This window comes from Sarcophilus harrisii, chromosome 5 (assembly GCF_902635505.1).
Source record: "Sarcophilus harrisii chromosome 5, mSarHar1.11, whole genome shotgun sequence".
Lineage (NCBI taxonomy): Eukaryota > Metazoa > Chordata > Mammalia > Dasyuromorphia > Dasyuridae > Sarcophilus > Sarcophilus harrisii.
The window spans coordinates 221,134,094-221,157,770 of record NC_045430.1 but is presented as its reverse complement, the minus strand read 5'-3'; the positions used below and the strand labels follow the sequence as shown (position 1 = coordinate 221,157,770).

At 32.7% G+C, this 23,677-nt stretch overlaps 1 protein-coding gene across 21 annotated transcripts in view; it reads right to left on the bottom strand.

Annotated features, from left to right (window-relative positions):
* Positions 1-23,677, bottom strand: part of PARD3 (par-3 family cell polarity regulator) — a 670,322-nt gene that overhangs the window by 246,799 nt on the left and 399,846 nt on the right. For all 21 annotated transcript variants that reach the window (XM_031939686.1, XM_031939702.1, XM_031939690.1 and 18 more), the window contains 4 exons: positions 22,114-22,302; positions 20,198-20,368; positions 12,559-12,709; positions 960-1,149 (listed from right to left, as the gene is read on the bottom strand). In XM_031939686.1, coding sequence (XP_031795546.1) covers positions 960-1,149; positions 12,559-12,709; positions 20,198-20,368; positions 22,114-22,302 — 701 coding nt within the window. The remainder of the gene's footprint in view (positions 1-959; positions 1,150-12,558; positions 12,710-20,197; positions 20,369-22,113; positions 22,303-23,677) is intronic.

Below are 23,677 nucleotides of genomic sequence, written 5' to 3'. Positions count from 1 at the left end.
TGGCTTATTAACAAACACAAAAAGGAGGAGTGAAAAATGAGGGGAAGAAGAAGTAAAAAAAGCAAAGGGACAGCAAAAGAAAGGGGAAATTAGAGAAAGAAGGATCTTTTTTTTAAAGGAATGACAGATTGAGACAAATAAAAGGAGTGATGCTACCACCATTTAAGTGGGATTTTGCTGATGCATTCCTAAAAGACCCTAGAGACAGGGCAATGAGAAAATTCCACTATAATACTTCATACTGCTGGTGTTAATTATCACTGCAACCTAAGGAGGGAGGGGGGAAATTCCTCAAAGGGACCTTTTATTTTGTTTATTGAGGTATATAATTACTAAACTTGCAAATTAGTGTATATTCAAATAATACATAACTGCTCAATAATATCAAGCACTATTTTCTTTTCACAGACAAAAGAAAACATATTAATAAAAAATGCCTGTCCAAAGAGTCAATGAATTTGGCATAAATAATAAACATGAACAGTAGAATCAAATCAATCTACAAGAAATTTTAGTCAGAAAACTTGGTTTCCAAAGGTTAAACATTAGTAATATGAATTTTGTCCAAAATGCCTTTATATCTTTATATCCTGTAAGTCAAGGCAGGAGAGGGGGGAGGCTTATGTGGCTAAATTACATTTTAAAATGTTTAATGAAATTAGCAAAGCTGCATATGATAGTTAGTACTTAACAGCCATTGGCAAACCATAAAAACAAATGAATTTCCCCCTTAAATTGTTTAGAATACCCGCTGAAAGGCTAATAAAAATCAATAAGTTTACATGAAAAGTTTCTTTTATTAAAAGGGTGATAATTAAGGGTGTGAAAATAGTGAAGGCTGAATACTGCTTTAAAAAAAATTCTGTGATTAAATATGCACTGTGATCAACCATTTAAAAAGTACGAGAAAATGTAATTGCAATTAGCCATTGTTTTCAAGCCTGGAACTGTGATCTTACCAGTCTGCTGAATCACTAATTGTGGCTTTAGCCCATGCTCCTGCATCTGTTATTGCAAATCCCACATCATCATGGGAGCTAGAGGATGATTGGTCCGAAAGATGAGGAGGAAGTACTGGCAATCTGTCATCTTCTATGATAACAGTGTCATCTTGGGGCATATTCACTGTTGGAGACAGCTGGTATTTACCTGAATAATGAAAAAAAAAAGGATATTAAAGTATAAATATAGGCCAGAATATCATTATATATATATGTGTGTGTGTGTGTGTGTGTGTGTGTGTGTGTGATTTTCCTTTTTTTAAAAATGTCAAAATTGCTATGCATCTTAATCAGCCTAATAGAAGACAAAATTTAAAATATGGCTAAGTCTTCACATATAATTTGTAGATGGGGGAAAGAAACTCACCACTGGATGCACAAGAAAACATTCTTTTCATCTAGTAAAAACTTAGCTTCTAAGAATGACTTTATTTAGCAACCCTAATGATTTGTATCTAAAGTATACACCAGAAATATTTTGTAACTATCGTTTTAGGTCCTAAAATTTAGATAAAACAATTGTGGTGAGATTATTTAATATGTTTAAATGATACAAAAATATAATTTAGCTACAAGGAAGATCACTAAATCATAGCTTTAATAGCATTCATCTTCCCATTCATTTTACCTGTTTCTCCTTTTTGAAATGCAGAATGAGAAATGCTGATAATGGATAAAGATTTGGTTTTCCCCTCCCAAAGTTATCAAGTGACCTTTGTTCTGCCTCTCTTAGTAAGACTTAGTAAGTCTTATAATTTTGTTTCTCCAGACTTGTTTCCCCCTCTACAAAGTGACAGAGTAATCAGTTGGGTCACTTCCTTGTATGATCTTTTTCTTATCTAGAACTTGGGGAAAAGCTAAGTGGGTATTACCTGTGACAAGCACATTACTAAGTCTACTCCGTACCTCTTCTTGTCGAAAAAATATGGCCTTTTGCCAAGAGATTTGTAAATGCTACAGAACTACAAATTGAGTATTTAATCCAACATTTTTTTTTTTACTATGCAAGGATCCTTCAATATTTAGTTTTTCAATTTTTTTTTATTTAGTACTTCAATATTTTAAGAATTTCATTTTATCAACATAGATTTCTTTTTCCAAAAAAAAAAAAAGAATGTAAATCAAAACTCTTCTATGCCTTATACTTGGGTGATTGATTTTTTCTGATGTGCTTAGAAAATATGCCAACCAAAGCCCTATCATAAGAGGAGGGTGAATGATCATTTTGTTGTTAGTCATTCTAGCCTTGTCCAATTCTTTTTCCCCCTTTTGGGGGTTTTCTTGACAAAGACACTTGAGCAGCTTGCAATTTCTTCCTCCAATTCATTTTACATATGAAGAAACTGGGACACAGTTAAATGACTTGCTCAGGGTCACAAAATTAATAAATGTCTAAGGTCAAATTTGAACTTAGAAAGTTGGGTCTTCCTGGCTCCAGGCCTAATACTTTTACACTATGGTACCATTTAGCTACTCAACTGGAATGGCGAGGGGACTTGTCCTAAACAAAATGGCTGGGGGAAAAAAATTGAACCTTAATGAAAAGAAGACTTGGGAACATTGTAAATGCTATACCAAAAAGGAGATATTACATCTGTCCTACAGAGCCTCTCAGGGCACAACTAGGATGAGAGAATTTTATTAGATAGAGGCAGATTTCAGATTAAAATAAGGAAAAACTTCTTGACAATTCCCAAAGTAGAATGGATAATTGTTAAAAAATTATTTAAGTTCTACATCACTCAAACACTCTCAAAAGTAGATTGGAAGACCAATGGTATTCAAGAAGGAATCCACATTTCCAATATATGCTGAATTAGATAACTATTCTCAGCATTAAGACACTATGACACAACACAGCTACTAAAAAGAACCCTATGAAATAAAGCTAACACAATGCCCCAAGGAAATATTGTTTTACTAATTGTCAACAATCAATTTTATATTATGAAAAAGTCCATGAAGAAAGTGTTTCCTCTATTAGAAACTGTTTATATGTTATTTAAATTGAAGGCAGAGAATAAGGAACTGAGCTTCCTTGGTTCCTCCCATCACTGATTGGCATTTAGAATGCCTCCATTATTTTATTACCTTACACATCCCCAATGCCTCAGTTCCCTAAACTGCCTATATCAAAATGGCTCATCCCAGTCCTTAGAGAAACAGTGGTTGGGGCAGAAAGTCCTAGGCTAAAGGCAATATAAGATGAAAGTTTTGGATGAAGAAACCACCTCTAAAGGTTCAACAATTAAAAGTTCAATTCCAAGAACACAGAATCATTTTGTTCAGTCTCAGTTAACTTTACGCGACAGACTACATGTAAATCTTGAAGTATGTAGAGGAAGGAAAAGAAAAGATAAGTGGAAAATGTAAATTGTGGGGCATCTTCAATTTGCAGAAGAAAAGGAAAAAATGCTAAATTACTGTGTTCACTGTTAGGAATATATTCTACTAGTGATTCATGGAGAAAATTGGATTCATTACAGCAGGAGGCATCTAGAAAGAATAATTAGATGATGTTACAGATTCATTATAAGAAGAAACATTTAAGGTTACATATGGCTTCATGGATCTTTTCCTAGAATATTCTATGTGAACCTAAGAGTTAACAGTCTTGTAAGTTTTATGTTTGGAAATGAGTACATTAATAGTCTAAACATTAACCTTTCCATCAAAGAAATTATAGTTGGGTAAAGAATGGCCTGTTAACACAAATGACAGGCATTCTGACAGTGATGAGTTGTTTGTGAAGTAGCATCCTATTCTTGGAATAATTTTCACTTTTTTAAAAAAGTTGTGCCTTGAGATGAAAAGCTAGAATATTGTCCCTAAATTTACTCGTTATTTTAACTAATTGGCATTTGGGCTCAGAGACTAAGGGCAAGATATGAATAACAAAGAGTTAATTTAAACACAAGAACTAGACATGAGGAAGGATTCATAATACTAATATATGACATTTATATAGCGTCTTAATTTTTGCAAAATAATTGAAACAGACAGCTAGATGGCACCAAATCTGAAGTCAGGAGGACCTTAGTTAAAATCCAGCCTTAAGTTACTAGCTGAGTGACTCTAAATAGGTTAGAACTCCTGGGTGCTTCAGTATCATCATCTATAAAATATTACTATAACTGGAGGTACTATTCTCAGGTTTATTCTGAAGATGAAATAACATCTATAAAATCCTCTGTAAACATTAAGGTACAAGGTAAAGGCTAAATATTGTTGTTGTTGATAATAATTGTAGGATTTGAGCCTCAAAATAATACTGTGAGGTAGAATTAAATCTAATCCTAATTTGATAGCAAAAACTATTTATACAAAATTAATTCATTTCCATCATTTTTTAAAATGTGCATTCACATGAGTTTATACTAAGTGTAGCTTTTTAAAAAGAATTATTCTGTTCCTGAGATGAGCAGATTAGTTACTGTGCCCAAATAATCTGGGTATTTCATGATGAACTTTTTTTTTTCAAAAGATGTGTAACAATTTAAATTGCTCTTTTCTTTCACCTAACACATCTGAACAAAAAAATCTCTCAATGGAATCTTCAAGTCCACTTTTCTAAACATAAAGAGTGCTAAAACAATCTTAAAGTACAAACAAAACCTAATATACAAAGCTTCAATGTAATCAAAATCAGGGTCTTCTTTTATATTATATTTATATAATTCACCAAACATTTATTAAGCTCCTACTGTGTTTAAAGCATTATGCTAGATGAGTTTATGTTACTGGCATCTGTGTACATTCTTGTGAGATGAAAAGCATGTAAATAATAAGCCACGATCATAAGTGGCTAGGGATGATGAAAAAAATGCCTTTTAGTGATAGCAAGTTTTATTGATGAATGGGGAAAAAAATGCAATCAGTTTTTTGATGAACTAAGAACTTCACTCCCCACCCCATCCCCCCCCCCTTTTTTTTTTTGCTTTTGGAATTAAAAAAAAGCTTATATTCATAGGGATCAAATTCTGTCACAGCCAATGTGACTCTGGGCAAGTCACTGAATCTCTAAATGTCCAAGGCTAATAATCCCTGTAGGTCCCACATTGGCTTAAAAAACTTCCAAACAACATTTTCTATGCTGTACCCTACTTTTATTTATTTAAAAAAAAAGCATTTCCCAATTACAATCTAAAATGATTTGTGACATATTAGATTATAAGCTTGTCATCTATGTTTGAGACAACTCTTAAAGACTCAATTTCAAGAAGGAACTGACCTGTATTAATATTGAAATTTAATAACTTTGGTGTTCCACTTACCAATGAAATAAAAAATCCAGTATATTTAGTCCATTATACTACAAAGTTTATAAAAATCTTTCATCACAAACTTTTCACATGTTTAGCTTAAATATTACTATACATATTTTATGAATGAGGAAACTAAGATTCAGAATTATATTACTTGTTAGTGATCAAGAAGCCTGAGAATTCTGACTCCAAGATATCAGTATGCAATAAAAAGCATGGCATGTTGACATGTATTATATATGTTTATTCAGGCCAATTATAAATCTGGACCCATCCTCCATTCAAGTAAACATCACTTATGTAACATTTCCAGCTGTTATGAGTGGAAACAAAATTTCTACTCTTTTTCTCTGAAAAGGGTTTGGGAGAATAATGGGAAGGGATCAGTGGAATTAAGAACAGCATCCACAGAGATAACTTAATATTTAATTTTAATTTAATATTTCTCAACCTCTGAAATGCAAAAGGACTTGAATCCTTAAATATTTTCACACCAGGTCTCTGGTGATAAGTAAACAATTTCATTCATCTATAAAACTGATAATAGACTAGGGGCAGATTATCCTCTATAGTCACTGTTAAAGTTCTTCTCAGATATCATACTGAAGGATCAAGATGACCTTGGGTTCTTGAAGGCTAGTTCAGCAACATCCATCCTTTGTCCTTAGTTCTTCTGCTTGGGGTCAAGCAGATCAAATCTAATTTACCATGTATATATCCTATCACATATTTGAAGAAGCAATCCAATCCTCCATACTTCTCCAAATGAAACAACCAATTCTTTCAAACAAATCTTTATGGCAAGTAATTGATACATGTAATGGGCACATTACAAATTCATGCTATCCAATCTTAACTGAGCCCTCACTCCAACAAACCATTTTATTGCTCCCCAGTTGGTTCCCTCATGTTTTTAAAGTTTTGTTTTTTTTTTTACTTTACTGAGAAAACCTATATCAATGACTGTGAACCCCTCCCATTTTCTTTACCTGAAAACCCTTTGACATTAGCTTGTATCTTTTACTTCTTTCTCTCTTAGTTTCTGATGGAGTCAGCCCTTCTTCTTACCAAGGCAATAGCTTTTATATGAGCATTTCACCCCAATTCCTTTCATCTTCTCCTTTAGATCACATCCCCCTGCTTCTCAAGTCTTCAATCTCTCTCTTATAAAAAAATTTCTTATTCACTGATTTCAAACATTACCAAATGTTACTTATCCTTTAAAAATCCTTAAATAAAAGAGAGAAATCATCCACTAGATTTTACTGAAGCTATTGCTCTAATCTTTCTTATCTTTCTCAAACTCTACGAATAATTGTCTGCATTTCTTGTATGCTCTTCCTCTCCTCTTATCCATTCCTGAATTCTTCTTTTTCTTCTTCTTTTTTTTTTTTTTTTGGCTAAGGCAATTGTGGTTAAATGACTTGCACAGGGTCATGCAGCTAGGAAATGTTTAAATGTCAGAGATTTGAACTCAAGTCCTCCTAACTTCAGGGTTGGTGCTCTATCCACTGTGCCACCTAGCTGCCCCCAATTCTTGAATTCTTTACAATCTGGGTCCTTCCTTACTTCAACACTCAACAGTTTCCATTCTCTTCAAAGTCAATGATCTTTGAAATGACAAGTCTGATAGATTTTATTCAGTCTTAATCATTCACAACTTATTTACTGACCATTTTCTCTCCTTGAATAATTTCTGGTTCCTTAGTATTCATAACACTATTCTGCCAAGTCATGATGTACCTGTCATGGTCACTACCTCTCATAGTCACCTTTGTTGGTTTATTATCCACATGATGGTGCCCCTATCAATGTTCTATCCAAAGGTTCTTAAAATTCTGTGTATGTCATTGCCTACTCTGGCAATCTGGGCAAGCAGATCTTAGAATAAAGTTTTATATACATAAAATAAAATACTTAGGATTAAAAAGAAAACAATTACAGAGAAAGTGTCACCTATATATCAATTTATGTATCCTAAAAGTTCATAAAATTGAAATGACTGTTTCATGTAGTCTCTTAGAATCCGTAGTAAAATCAAGATCCCATAGGTTTAACTCTCTATGTGGTAGTCAGTATATCCAGTCATGATTCCCTTAAATTTTGGTACTATATCAAGAATGGCCTATTGGATATTTTATACTCAATGTCCTCAAGACATTAAAACTCAATGCATCAAAAATAGAACTCATTATCTTTCCTTCTAAATCCATTCCTCTTCAAAACTTCCTTTTTTCTTTCAAAGGTATTACCATCTTTCCAGTCTCCCAATTTTGTAATCTTAACATTGATTATCCTTATTTACTCTACCTATGTGGATCAAAACTTGCTGTTTTATCATTTACAACATCTTTTGCATTTAACCTCTTTCTCTCCACTGATATAATCATCATAATAGTTCAAACTCTGATTATCTCTCACTCAAATTATGGTACTAATTTTAACTACTGCCTCAAGTCATTTTCTGTGTGTGTGTTTCTCTCTGTCTCTGTCTCTCTCTTTCTCTCTCTCCATTCCAGACTGCCCTCCAAGATGTTGCCAAACTAATTTCCCATAAGGGCCAATTTAGTGATGTAACCCCTCAAACATCCAGGGGCTTCCTTTTGCCTCTAGGATCAAATATAAACCACTTAATGTTTGCCCTATATACAAGCTGGACCCAATGTACCATTTGAGCTTCACTGGAAATTATTGTCCCTCTTACACTGTCTAATACAGTCAAAATATCCTTCTTTCTATTCTTTGTGCACAGATCACTCCAACTTCATTCCTAATTAATTCTGCTTCTTTCTTTGAGATGCAACACAAATACCATTTTCTGCATGAAACGTTTCCTAATCGTTCCAAATTATGTCATAATAACTTTGTATATACTTGTATTTATTCCCTTTTGATCTTGGCTATATACAAAATTACTTATAAGGACAAATACATATACATAAGCTTTTCTCCCCTTCAAAACTATGGCTGTTGTGAGGAAAAATTGTTTTTTTCCTTTACCTTTTTATCTTTTGTGCCTTGCACATAGTAGGCACATAATAAAGTTTTGCTATTTCTTGATTAACGTAAGGGTTTTAAGTCCACTAATCATCCTAGTTTCCCTTATGGTTGAAAGAGATTTTTTTTTGTTTTCTCTACTTCTTTTATACCAGATTTAAGCCATCAAAAGAATTAGAATGTTTAATAGAAAGAAAAATAAATACAATTCAGGTAAAAGTGTGAGAAAATATGAGTTTATACTATATTTTTTTAAAGTTTTAAATTTTGACATTGAAATGAAATCTATCAACAGTTGTCTTAGGAACTTATAAATGAAGGATAAAGTCTCACAAAATCATTTATCATCATAAACCCCATAGATTTTCAGACTGTGATTTATCAGTTACATTGAGAGTACAAGTGAAACAGAGAATTACAAAATTATATTCTCCTAAATATTTATTCACTGAAAATAATTTACATAGAAAACAATATTGTACATAATAAAAAAGCTGATCTAAAAATGTAACAATATTTCTTAAGTTGTCTTTGATTTTTAATCACACTCAAAAGCAAACAACAACATTAATCTCTTTTTATAATTCCATTATTTAGCATAGGAAAAATGTTTAAGAAAATTACTTTTCAAATTCACATGATAGTATAATTGCAGTTACTAAGAAAATGACTTATTAAATTGAACATTGCAAATATTTTTTGTGTCAAACAAAGTCATTTCTGAAATAAGCTACCAAAATTCTGGGGTCCTATAACCTTAGATAATGTATTAATTTATATAACCAATTCTAATCATCCAAAGTTTGAATTATGTTTTATGCCATTAATGCATTTGTTGCTTATTAGTACTTGTGTACATAAAAAAAAAAAAAGATGAAAACTATTGTTTGATATCTTTTTTTCAGACTAGCAATAAAGATTACATTTGTATCCATTTTAGGAGAGATTAACACTATTTAAACTATAATTAACTGTCTCCATCTCCAATTACTTCTCTACTATTTAGGATATGATTGGAATACTAATTATGACTTCCCTTGAGGAACCTTGTAGATTGAACTAAGAGGTCAAAATCCTGTACTTGAATCCTGACATTGTTACTTTTTCCCTATTCAACCTGAGATAATGAGGTCAGTTAGGCTCTCTATAAAATAAAGGATTGTATTAAATAACCTCTAAAGTCCATTTCAGTTTTAAACACTATATAGTTCTTTAGTTAGGATATTAAACAACAATTAAGAAAGCTACAAAAGTGTTTCTAAAATATATAAAAGTTTTATGATATCATAAAACAAAAAAAAGATCAGAAAGTCTTCTACTTTTCTATACAGACATTTTTGATGAAATTTTACTAAATAAGTATAGCCTTGTCTTCCTATGAAGCATTGACATTGAGAAGTTTTGTTATTAATTAATAAGATGTCTTGAGAATGAAAAGAATTTTATTTCCATCTAAGTTAAAAGGGACCTTTAGCAAATCAGCTTATTCCTCTGATCTTCAAATATGAAATGAAAGTGCAGGAATAAATGATTTCTAAGGCTACTTCCAGTACTATGACTCTAAAGCCTGTTCTCCAGGTCTTTGCCCACTCACATATTTGGATATTTATGTATTTGAAGAAACTGATCACTCATTTTTTGGGAAGCAGATTCTTCTATTAATTGAGAAATTTTAGATTACTTTTAAGTGACAGGTCATGAAAGTGCTCAATGAGAAATATTCCCAATCCCTCTTGAATTGATGAAACTTTCAATTTAGGCAACTAGATTTTCAATGTAATGTAACTGAGAAATGACCTCTGGACAATAACACCATTAGATGCCTAGAGGAAACTGTTTTACAAAAAGTAGGAGAGGACCATCATCCAAGCAAGATCTAGTTGTTGAATAATTTCCAAGAGTTCCATTCAATCAATAAGTATTTATTAAGTACTTGGTATGGAACAGGGAATAAGCTAGATAGTTGGGATATAATGCAATGAATGAAATAGTCCTTAGTTGGAAGCAAAAAGCCCCACAGTTCTTTAGGGAGAAAGTATATTTTAAACCTCTATTCAGATAGTGGCTCTCTTTACTTTAACAGCTTGTCATAGTTAATATTTTTGTTTGGGCATCATATTAGTACCCAGTATTGGGTATTATATTAATAACCAAGATATTATTCTACCGTACTGTTTCCCATTTGAATAGCAATAGTATTTTAATGTATCTGACAGTAGAATAGACATGGACTAAGGACTAAAGACCATTTAGCTTACAATGAAAAGTTAATTACAAAGTAGTAAATAAAAATTTTAACGCAAAGTATACTTATAATCTCCAGCATTAAATGTAATTCACTGGCTTAAGAAAGTATCAAAACTCCTCAACACCAGTTTTACTTAACATGAAGACAAACATTTCTTCAACCTAGGAGAAAAAAGCTGAATTGTACTGTCAACAAATTTTAAGGAAATAAAGGGAAGCATATATCACATAGCACAAAGATAATGAGAGGACTTATTATCATAGGAAATATCTGAATTAAAGAAAAAAAACTATTATACACATAAAGACTCAGGGGTAGGAACATCAAGCATAAGACAATAAAAAAAGGGCTGATGAAGCCATGATTAATGACACCTGGGCAATAGCCCATGAGAAAAAGGAAGGAATTCCCAACCCCTGTACAGCACTGCAAAATGCCACTAGATGAATAAATTGGGTTTTATTTTTCGCCTTCCTCTGAAGCATCAGGATTTGGAAGCAGGATGCAGGTTACTGGAACTGATGGACCAATGGCTGATCCAGTATGGCAAATCCTATGTTCCTATAATAAAGGGGAAATTACAGTACATCACTTTGTATACACAGACACACAGACATTCATTCTCATTCTCTCTCTCTCTCTCTCTCTCTCTCTCTGTCTTTCAGGGGATGATCTTCCTTCAAAAGAAAATGGTTTTAACATGAATAATGTTCATTCAGATCAAAGTCAAGCCAGTGTACAAAATCCAATAACAGTGCAAAGACAGAAAACTATTCGAATTTTTAAAAACTCATTGTATGACACCATTTCAAAGGACACAAAAAGAAAGCGTTTGTCAAGCAACAACAGAGAAACAGGATGAAATTATGTTTGCTACATGATAAAAAAAAATGGGATTTGGGAACTTTTGACACTAAAAATGCTCCTAAGGAAAATCCATGCCAGATTGTAGTAGAATTATTTGTGTCCATGTCTGATCTCCCTTGTAAGACTGTAAGCTCCTAGAAAGCAGGGACTGAAATGAATTCATTTCACATATCCCCAAGAGGACCTTTGGACATGGTAGGCATTGAATAAAAGTCTGCAGAATAAATGAAATTCACTCTTGTTTTCACCAAATTCCATCAAGAAACCTTGAATTCTATATGTATGAACTGAAACAGAGACCTTGAATTCTAAATGTATGAACTGAAAAAGAGTTGACTTCAAAAGATATTCTATAGGTTAGAGCTTGCAAAATATTCCAGCTATAAAAGTGGTTTATATCAGGTACTATTCTTATGAAATCACTTCTTTTATTTTAAATCCGAAAACCCTCACAAACTAATCCCACGATGAGCAACTCAGTAAATCCAACCACTCCAACGGTAAAGCAAGTATTTATTAACTGGATCTGTTAGTGAGAAACTGAATTGCTGCTGAGCAAGTGCTAATAACCTCATTACCCACTAGGGGCCATACAGACAGTATGGTGCTGAATTCAAACAAATGATGCCGAAAATTAGGTGTAAGATTTGAAAACTAGTGTCATGAAAGAAGAAAAATACAAATACAACTGAAATAAATAAATAACCTGGTAAGCACAAAACCAATGACAATTTCTGTTCAAACTGTATTTTTCTCCCTTTAGGTAAAGTTTTAATATGTGTCAACACAATTTGTCATCCTTCCTGGCACTGTCCAATAAGCTGACTTTTTATTTTTAATATTGCTTCTTTAGCCATTCCAAACACATTAAAATACTCTGGAATATATTCTTAAATTATCCCATCATTTTCTATTACCTGGTTAGGGATTTAAAACTCACTTAACAAAATCAATTTATTGATTTACTTTCTTCATATTAGCTTTTCTTAAATACTTACAGGGAATCTCTTATCTTTCAATCACAGTTAGAAAGGTGAGCATTACTTTTAAATGTCACTATTATTTTTCTGTTAGACATGTCCCTTCTGAATTTAATGCTAATAAGCTATTAGGGAACAAAAAACCAAAGATGAAGGGACAAAACTAAGTGATGATAAAATAAGAGTTTAATATGACTCACCCATTATCCTACTGAGTGCAGCATTTCTTGTGGGAGATTCATCAAGACTCTCAATCCCACTGTAGAGGGAGTGGGAAATTCTTCTTTCCCTGTCATCCAGTACAGTTTCAATAGGCAGTTCTGGCCCAGAGGGGCTCCCAGGTGATTTTGCCTGTATAGGAAGAGATTAGAATTAAAGATCCATTTATCAGCAATTGGGTCAGGGAGAACCACAACTTGGCTTGTACATAGCTGTTTCCCAAAGAAACTAAAATTTATCACTCTGGACCACCATTATTTGTGATGATGGTTCTATTTAACAATCAGCTATATGCCATGTAATATTGTCATTCCTGTGACATCCACTCAGATTTCAGCCCTTGTAGGAAAAAAAAGTATTTAGACATGCATACATATTGTTACACATATAGTTTAATATGTGTATACATAAATATATTAATTTTCATCTTGTGTTGCAGCTTATTTCTTCAAACAGCTAATTGTCTCAACTTAATTCAAACTTCTTTAGGAGACTGTTTTGGTGTAAGATCTTTTACAATGAAAGCTGGCATGGATATAGACAGAGATAGTGAGAGAAAAATATATATACACATACATACATATATTTGGGGGGGGAGATTATTTTGTATGTATATATTTATGTGTGTGTGTCTATATATATATATATAGACACACACATATGCATGTATGTACTGTTTTCCTTTGGCTTCTAAGCCTGTTTCCCACGATCATCCCATGACTGTATGATTTACTTCCTTATAATTATAGAGATCATAAATTACATTTCTATGCCTAATGGGATTATTTTTTAAAACTATTCTTCAAGTCAGGATATCATAATAATAACAATATAAAATGCTTCTGTGTGTTTATGTGGTTATAATGAGTGAAATTCAGATTAAATACTATTTAGTTAATATTTAAAGTATAGATATTTTTAGTGAAAGTCCGTAGCTTACTACAAAACCAAAGATAACATTTTTGGAACATAATTCCTTTCTTAATGTAACCTAAAATTTTATTAGACTTTTTTCTTTGGCCTGATTTGGGCTTTTTAACTTCTAAATAACTCAGAAAACACCTACTGAAGTGATAGTATACATAAATTTTAAGATACTCTTTTCTGGGAAACCAATATTATATAGCTTCTCATCTTATATTTGAAAAGGATTTTTTTTTCTTTTTTTCTTTCTTTCTTTCTTTTTTTTAACACCCAATTGAACATTTAGAAGGTAAGAGAGGCAGCCTTGGTATTAGAAGATCTGAAATGGAGGCCCAATTTAAGCACCTTTTTTTATGTGACCCTGAGAAACTCAGGAAGCTACACAACCTCATTTTTTTATTTGTAAAATGAGGATCATAACAACCCACTTCACAGGATTGATGTGAAAAAACAAATGAGTTATGACATAAGCAAGCTGTAAACTTTACTACTGCAAGCAAAATACAAGGAGAAAGGAGCCATTTACAACATCTATAGATCTAAAATTTAGAAAATATTGTAAATTTGGGGAGGGAGAATCAATTTGCACTATGGTGAAAGCTGTCTCATAATTTTTATAATTCATACTATTTGTAGGCCTAGCATGACAATAGAATTCAGGCTATTATAGACTCTTTAAAATCCTCCGGGAGATAACAAAATACTCCTAAATGCAATACTCACAACAGGAGCTTTGAAGTCAGCCCAATGGACTAACATCTTATGACATTTTGATGCTGGCTTATTGCCAGACATTGGGGTAAGGGTATAAGGAGGGGATTCACAGCATTCCCAGCCTATGAGGACACAATTGAGAGGGGTTGCATAGTCCGTAAAAATGATTATTTCTGTTAGAAGCTATCGTCTGTTTAATATAAATGAGATATTTAATGAAGTTCCGAATTGTAGACTTATCTCTCCCAGTTCGATAAGCACTGGGGAGATTTACTGCACTGAAGGGTCAACACAATTACAATTGGAGGCACGTCAAGCTGCAGGAGAATAATAAACTTGCGGTGCAAGTGAATTAGACTCAATAAGGTTTAAATTGTAAAAAGAGGATTTGTTTTATTAGGTTTTTTTAATTGCAGATTACAAGTAGAAGCTTTACTGAAAAGTAAATTAAACAATATTCAAGTCCTCTGATGTAAAGAAATCAAAGAAAAATTTAGGGAGAATTTGACTGCTAAATTCCAAGATTCTAATAAGAAATGAAAACGATTTATGAAACCAACATTCCCAGGCCCCTTAAAGAACAACTATTCCCATGTATTGTAAATGGGTGCATACATTAAGGAGATTAGTAACCCTGTACAATACCAAAAATTGATTTTCCCAGGAGACTGCGGCATAGATTCAAGTTTGTTAAACAAATGTATTACTTCAATGCTTCTGGTAGTTCAGTAATTTGATATTTCTTGAGGTTGACAGCAAACTTTTTTATTTAAAAAAAATACTGAAATAGACATAAGAAAAAATAGCATCCACTATCTCCATTTTAGAGAAGCAACTATTGCCCTCTTCTAAAAGATATGCTTTGAAAAGAGAGCTAAGTACTTTAACATTTTCACAGGAAAGATTCCTTTCCCCATCATTTCTAATTAGCATCTCAAAAGGCAGATTTAAATGAAGACATCAATAATCAAATGCATAAATATTTAACAAAAGATACAATTATCTTTTAATTTCTAAAAAAAAAATTGCTGGAAGGTCTCATAGCTTTGTTTTAAACCCTTTGATGAATTTTGTTTAAAGAAAATTTGAGTTAAAAAGAAGAGACACATCAAGTTGGAACAAATGTCAAAGGAAAACAAAGTCAGGGAAAGTGAGAAAATTCTATAGAAGCAATTAAGCACTTTTCATGTTCCCCTTGGTTATGATAGTTCCTTTACAGGTGGTTTCATTAAAATTTGTAATTAAAGGTTATTAAGAGATAAAGGAGACCCACTATAAACACCAATCCCTGCTAAGGGATAAAGTGATGTCACCATTTTCTCTAAATCACCTTATCTCAATTATAGCTATTTCTAGCAATTCTACCGGAAACAGCAGATGCAGATTTTAGGAAGAACACTTTTTTCCACCTTGGAAAATTATAGAGTGAGAAAAGGAAAGAATCTTTGGAAGCCACCTAGTCCGATAATCTCAAATTACAGATGAGGAAACCAACAGTGAACCATTTAAAAAAAAAAAAAAAGGCAGAACTAATTATTTCATGTAAATTCTATTCTACAGACATAGACTTTGCAAGGTACACTACTTCACACTAGAGACTTAGTTGATTTTTTTTCCCTCCATGACAAAATGATACATTTTCCTTTTTCATTAAAAAAAATAAAAAATATTCACTATCTTTTCTAACTTTGTGAAATCAGAGTTTTTTTTTTCCTCACACCAATTTTTTTTTCTGCTTTAGACTCCATAGAAAAGTTCAATCCTAAAAGTATCTAATTAATCCTTGCCATCTCTGGGGTTACAGCTTTCAAAAGCATTACAAATATTTGCTGGAAAAGTTTAAATATACATGGAAACCCCCCCCCCAAAAAAAAAAAAAAGGTGCAATCTTCCCAACCCAGGCTTTGAAAATAAGACAGAGAATAGTTGTAAACACACACACACACACACGGAAACCTATAGAAGATAAGGCCCAGAGACAACAGGATGTGTCTTTTGTAGCCAATGTATGAAGGAGATGAGGCCCTATGTAATTAGATGGGATTTGCAGAGAGAGCCTGGAGAACATACAAAATTACTCCCCGAGACAAACAGGGAAGGGCACTGATGGGGATCAGTTCAATCTTATAGTCCCACCTTGCTATGTTGAGGCAGAAATCTAAGTTATATCAAACCTATAAATTTTCCCTATAAATCTGTCCATCGTTTGGATTACAGTCCATCATGGCACTCTGCCTTGGAGGGTCCACACTCCCCTCCTACTTACTGCATGTTGTGTCTCTTCTCATTCCTCCCCACCCCCCATGCCTAATGGTATCTTTCCTCTCATCCCTCCAACCCATGTCACTGTACCTTTCTCCTTCTTATAGCTAACTACCTCTTTTAGGATGCTAAACTCATCAATGGATTTAGCCTGCCAGTTAAGGGCATATTCCAACCTCATAGGGTATTATTCCCTTTTTCCTGGTTAATTGTGAGTTACATTAGGAAACTTGTCTTTTCCATCATTAATTGTTAAAAATTCCTTGCTAACTACATGCTCTCCCAATTCTACTTCATATTTACATTCCTGGTGTCTATTGTATCTCTTCTTCTAAATAAACCAACCTTTTGCCAAAGAGAATGGTCATTGTGAATCCTTCACAAGATCAAATGCCAACATTAAGTGCCTATATCAATCTCAATATTTGGAGCTGAACCCCAAACACATCATTTGACTGTCCTGAATACATCATTTGATGCCTAAATCACATCAGTGGTATCTCAACAAAAAAGCCAAAAATGGGAAATATATAACAATTATTTAAATACGTAATAATCCAAACTTAGAAAAAGTGACTGGATAATCTGACACAATTTTAGATTGCATGGCCATGGAGAGCACAATAGGTGAGCAGATGTCTCTCTGCTTAAAGTTTCGCTTGATGTCAGTCTTCCCCAGAAAGTTGAGCCAAGTTACCTCTGTAGATGCGTCAGTCATCAGTAGATCATTTCAACATATGGGTGAACATCTTGTTTGAGGAGAGACTTCAGGGCTACATTTATATCATTATTGAAATTACTAAATTAAATGCTTTTCAAAAAAATAACAAAGAAAAAACAGAGCAATATCATATTTTTCTATACCTGACCAATGAGTAATTCTTTAAAAAAGAAACTATACCATAGGAAATAACTTCTACCGGGCTCCATTTTTCTTTTACATATTTTCATTACAGATATCTGTAATATGAACATAAATTATTCTCAAGAAGATTTGACTGAGTTTTTTTTAAAGTAGGAATTTAGGTTGGGATTTTTAAAAAAAAAAGATTTTATATTTGAATAAAAGTTCTATCTGTGATATTTTCTTTGCTATCTCCTCCTTTAAAATATCTGGAAAATCAATTCCTAGGCATCTTTAAATTCTCTGACCTTTAGAAGAAATCTAATTTTTCCCCCAAATGTATTTGGTTGATCCCAATTTTTTTTTTTTTTTTTTGAGATCTTAAGTGCTTTTTGAAAAGCAGTAAGATAGCTAGTAAACACAGGACTAGTTTAGAATCAAAGAAACTTAGAACGAATCCCACTATGGCCACTTACCACTTTTCATAACCTTTGGGTAAGGCACTTAAGCAACTTGGACCCCTCAGTTCCCTATACATAAAATGAAAGGGATGGAATGTTTTTCCAGTTCCAAATCAAGAATCCTGTGACCTTAGGTTTTTGGTACTTCCTCACAAACTGTATGAAGTTGAAAGCTGATAAAGCCAAAATATGATGACTCCGCTGTTATTTATGGACAGAAATAACTAAAATGCCATTCTACATATGGGTCTGGATTAGTTACACTTCACATTTTGATCTCTCGAAGATTCACATCAAATTTTCTGCAGGTTTGGCAAATCCATAAATTTTTTGAGGTGATATTTCCGGTGAAACAATAGTCTTCCATCATCTTTAGTGTTAAATTATTTCTAGTGTAACTAGTGTTATCCTTGGCTGCCTTGTCTTATTCATTTAATAAAAAGAATAACTGTTTACTAAATGATTTTCTCAGATTTTTTTTTAATCTTTTCATTTTGATAACTTAAGATGTGCACTAATATTAACCTGCCAATATTATATCATTTTATGCTCACAAAACTCCTGGAAGGTAAAAATAAGCTATTATCATCTCCATATTAAAGATAAGGAAACTAACTAAAGCAGTTAGGTGACTTGCTCAGTCCATAATTAGCAAGTGTCTAAGGCTGGATTTGAACTCAGACAACACTTTCAACTCTGCCATCAATCTAACAATCTAGTAACATCTACTACATTCCCATTTTTCAAAGTGGACAACTTTTTAAAATAGTAGGAGTTTTAGCTCATGCAACTGCATCATGTACTAACTTCTCATCTGGCATTTATTTTGACTCTTGTTATTAATTATTAAATAATCTACTTAACATAATTTGTGGAATAACTTCCTGATGCTTCATGTCACTTTTAGGCTATAGAGACATCCAATTTGATAATTTTTATGAGATTATTAGATGATTGCCATATGTACCACCTTGTATGTCTTTTCTTTAAGGAAACAAGTTAGGATTTCCCTGGTACTATTAGTTCAAGTTGCTTTATCACAACAGTTTAGCATTTTCTCTGCAAAGTAAAGTCTTACAGAACCGCCTAGAGTGGGGCTTCTTACACTTTTTCTACACATGACCCTGAGAAATTTTTATATGACCTCAGACATATAGGTATATAAAATAAATATGCAAATCAAACATTTACTAATAATAACTCATAATTTCCAACCCCTACATCCAGTTACAAGACCACAAAGGGGGTTATGAAACACAGTTTAAGAAGCCTCAGTCCCCTAGGTTGCAGAGGCTACATGATTGATCCAGGGCACTAAGTCAGTAGATGTCATTGGCAGGATATGAAGCCAACTTTAAATGTCTTCAACATCAGCTATGTTCAATACTCCTTGCTTTCTATTAAAAAAAAAAAAAAGAATAATAAAGTCTACAAATAGCCTAAATTTTTTTTCATCTCATTAATATATTTTAAAACGTGTCATCTATGAATGGAAATCATGGTTCCCATTACTCACTTAATGTGCCACTATCAAGACTGAAGCTTTATCTAAAAATTAAAAAAACTATCAAATTTTTGCTGAAATTTTAACTAAATGTAACACTTTTGCATCTTCAGTTAAACAAGTTAAACAAGACATTTTCCACTTGTACATGGAAAAGGGGAGAGAGTAACATAAGGATAAGATGATTTGAGTATCTTCAGAGGAAGAATCACTACTAATAAACTTTTCCTACCTGCACATACATCTATATGTACAATTCCACTTTCTGAAGTTTGAAAAGGGAGCAATTTCATAGCCATTGTGCATACCCATAAAAATGTCATTCAAATGGAGACAATTCCAATGAAGAAAAAATTCAGTTCCTAGAAAGCTTAGAAATTAATTTGTCTGAGTAGGTAGGGAAAAGCAGGCTGTTGCTCTTCTCCATATTTCTATCTCCCAATTAAAAGTGGACCCTACTACAGGAGAAAGTATTGAAAAGATGAAGTGGCTAAAAAGAATGCTCTTTCCCTGCATATAGGGCAGCAGTGTGCAAAAAAAAGTTAAAGAGCTAAACATAGACAAGAATTCTTCCCTTTCTCCATTAAAAATGAAATTAACTATTAGCGTATATTAAGGGGGGGGGGTGAGGAAAGCACAGAATCGTACACAAATCAAGAAAACAGAGGAGAGGTGAAATTCACCTACAAATAAACAAGTTTTCAATTGGCATGTTGAGGTAATTTTTTAAAAAGACATCAACATTGTAGTACAAATGATAAAAATTACATTCAAATTAATCATTATGTATACCAGGTCTCAAAGTATATTTTAAAATTTAATTAAGTCCCCCAACTAAGCGTCATAATGGAATTTAATGGAAATATTGGATGTCAAATTATTCAATAAAATGCTCCCCTTTTTCTCTTTACCTCATTGGATTTGCTTATTCTCCTTGCTACAATAAGCTGAATCATTCCCCGCTTGTTTCCCTCGGTAGACATGGACCTTCTTAGTGTTTCCATGGCATCTTGGTTTGTCTTGCCCAACAGGGATTCTCCATTTACTGCTATCAGTTGATCATTTACTCGAAGCCTTCCATCCTGGGAAGAAAAAGAGATAATAGTAAGGCCCCTAAATAAGGAAATACTTGCTTTTCTAACAGTTAAATACTGTTACAAAGAGAAGTTTGCCCTCAGTAAAAAACAAAAACAAAAACACTTTTTTTAATCCTAATAGATTATGCTCAATTGAACTCTGGTATAATAACATCTAAGCAGCCATTGAAGATTGTGTCTATTAGAATCATTTATACATTTGTAAACCAAGTCATTAGCATAATCTGTTTTCCCAAATAGCATACTAATTCAAAGAATACAATATGATTATTTTCTTGCTACCAGAGACCCCTATAGAGGGAAATATTTGAGTCTGACTAATATTTTAATCTGGAACAGCACAATCTTTTCAAATGAAAATTTTTCTATGTAGAAATGACACATCTTATTGAAGCACAGTTTGCCAGAGATCTACATTATCATTCAGGGTGCAGATCATCTAGCAATGTGGCTGTATATAGCTACCATAATAATCAACAGTATTAATGCTAATCCAGCAGGATTCTTCACATTTACAATTTGGAGAAAATAATAATTTTAACCAGAGTTTGCTTGCAAAAAGATTTTCATCAGAACATGCCATAGTTTTTTAGTTCAAAAAACTAGTCAACATAAAAACAGCAGAAGAGAAACAAGATGCTCTGCTAAGTTTGGAATCAAAAGAAATTAAATTCTAGTCTAACCTGAATTTGATCCTGGGCAAGCTACTTAACCTTTTTATTCTTCAGGCAAACCCCTATGATAAAATCTATTTAGTTCCCTTTTCCTTGACACCTAAAATATGTTTTCATTATTTATCATGCATACACACACACACATACATACATGTATACCTATGATATACTATAATCCTTGACAGCATCAATAAGTAATCAAGAAATCAACAAAAATCTATTAAATATTTACTGCGTGTTATAACTATGCCGAACATTGAACAAAAAACATAAAAGTATCTCTTTGCCTTCAAGAAGTTAATATTGTTATCAAATAAAAAGTATACAAATAATCAGGTATAGACTAGATATATAGAGAATAGAAAGAAAATAATCTTAAAAGGGAAGGAAGAAACAGTCAACAGGACCTCCTGAAGAAGTATCCTGAAGGAAGCAAAATTTGAGCTAAGGACTGAATTAAGTTGAGGAAACTCAGAAGACATGGAGAGCATTTGAAGATGGAAGATGTAGCATTTTATGAGAAGCCACAATGATCAAATCTGATACAGAAACTTTTTTTTCTTTGTATTCCTAGTTGATTAACAAATTCTTGCTCAATATAGACAAAATTTCTTGGGCTTATTAGGCACAAAATTAGAAAATGTCAGTGAAATAAGCCAACTTTGATAAACTCTTGGTTCCTCAGCACAAAAACACCACATAATAGTAACTTTACTAATGAATCGATTACCTTTGTGACCCTCTTCATTAATGTACTACAGCATGGCTCCCTGTATCACCTTTCCAAGGAACCCAATTTTGGCACATGCGCGCGCACACACACACGTGCACGTGTGCGAGCACACACACTTGTAAATTCCCACACCCGTAAAAGCATATATATATATATATATATATATATAACAATGCAACCAATTTCTCAAATGTCATTTTAAAGCAAATACTGAATAAACCACAAATAACTGATTTTTAAAATGCATAAATTGAAAATTCTAAATCATACTAAAAATAATCTTAATTAGTGGATGAAGTGTGGGGTGGAGATATTATACTTACCTTGGATGCTGCTCCTCCATTGATAATGGACTTGACAAAGATCCCCAAATCTGCATGGTTCTCTTTTGACCGGTTACCTTTAACACTGACTCCAAGTCCAGCAGATCCAGAGTCATTAAGGGGAACTTCGAATGTCAGAAATTCCCTAGTGCCATCAGGTGTAAGAACAAGATCTTCATCTTCTGGTTTCTATTAAAGAGAGGGAAAAAACCCCATCAACACAAAACACAACATTATTTTTAAAAATGTCTTTTTAGTCCTATTATCTTTTTAGAATCTGCTAACAAACAGTTCCTTAATTGCAATATCCACAGTGTTTCCACAGAAGTTCCATGATAAGATCCACATTAATAACATGCATACACTCTGCCAGATGATTCCTGGAACCAGATGTTCATATTTATAAGTAATACTTGTTTCAATATTGAAACAAATCTGAACCAGATTACGAGAAAAACACCAAATGTACTGAAAGCCTTGAAGACCCTTTAATTTCTTAGTTGTGGACTCCTATGGTTTTTTAAAAATAATTTCTTCATCTGTTTATGCTTTCTAAACCACAGGAGGAAAACAAAAACAGCAGGAATCAAGATAAATAAATATAATTACTCATTTGTCCCAATTCCTGTATTATGAGCTCACAGTGTTCTTAAATAACAGAATCAAGACAGTTTAGGCTCAATTGCTAATAGTGCATTTTTCTATTCTTGAATGGTTAAAAAGCCTAGATTATTCATGGTCATCAAAAGACAAAGACAAAAGGGAGAATGAATTTGGAACCAAAACATTTGAGTTTATCTTTGTTCAAATGATTAAATTTCTCCATATGTTATTAACTTCATTTATCACAAAGGTATAATGGCTGTTCTACAAAACTCACTCATAGTATTGCTGTCAAGATACAAGGGAAAAAAGTATGTAAAAGTGTGATATTAATTCCATAAGACCATTTCAATATGTTTACTGAATTATTTAATTGATTTAATTTTTCCCATCTTTAAGTATATAATGAAGACCAACTCAAATTATTTTAAATTACTAGTAATATACTGTCCTATGTCTATACTTGCATGATAATCCTCAGGAAATTCATTGACAATGAATAACAAAGGAAGGCAATCTCAACAACAGAAGGCCACAAACAGAATTCAAATATACAAAAGTTGATTGTACAAAAGAACATTTGCTAATTCTCATATTCAGTGAGTAAGATTTTTAAAAAAGTAATAGTCTATCTTATATAATAGAATGTTAAGCTGTTATAGTAAGACTTCCTGGACAGCAACGATCCAGGTTCAAAACTCTGCTTCAGATATGCTGACTTAGGCAAGTCACTAAACTTCTCCGAGTCCAAGCTTGCTCATTTATAACATAAGGGGATTGGACTCAATGGATCCTAAAAGCTCTAAATCTGTAACTCTCCAATTAAATGTTAAACCAATATATTTAATATTCTGTAAAATATTCTGTTAAACCAGAATATATTTTTCATGCTTCAGTGGAAAGAATACAAGATTTGAATCATATTTTTGCCATAGACTAGTTATGAGACCTTGATCAAGTT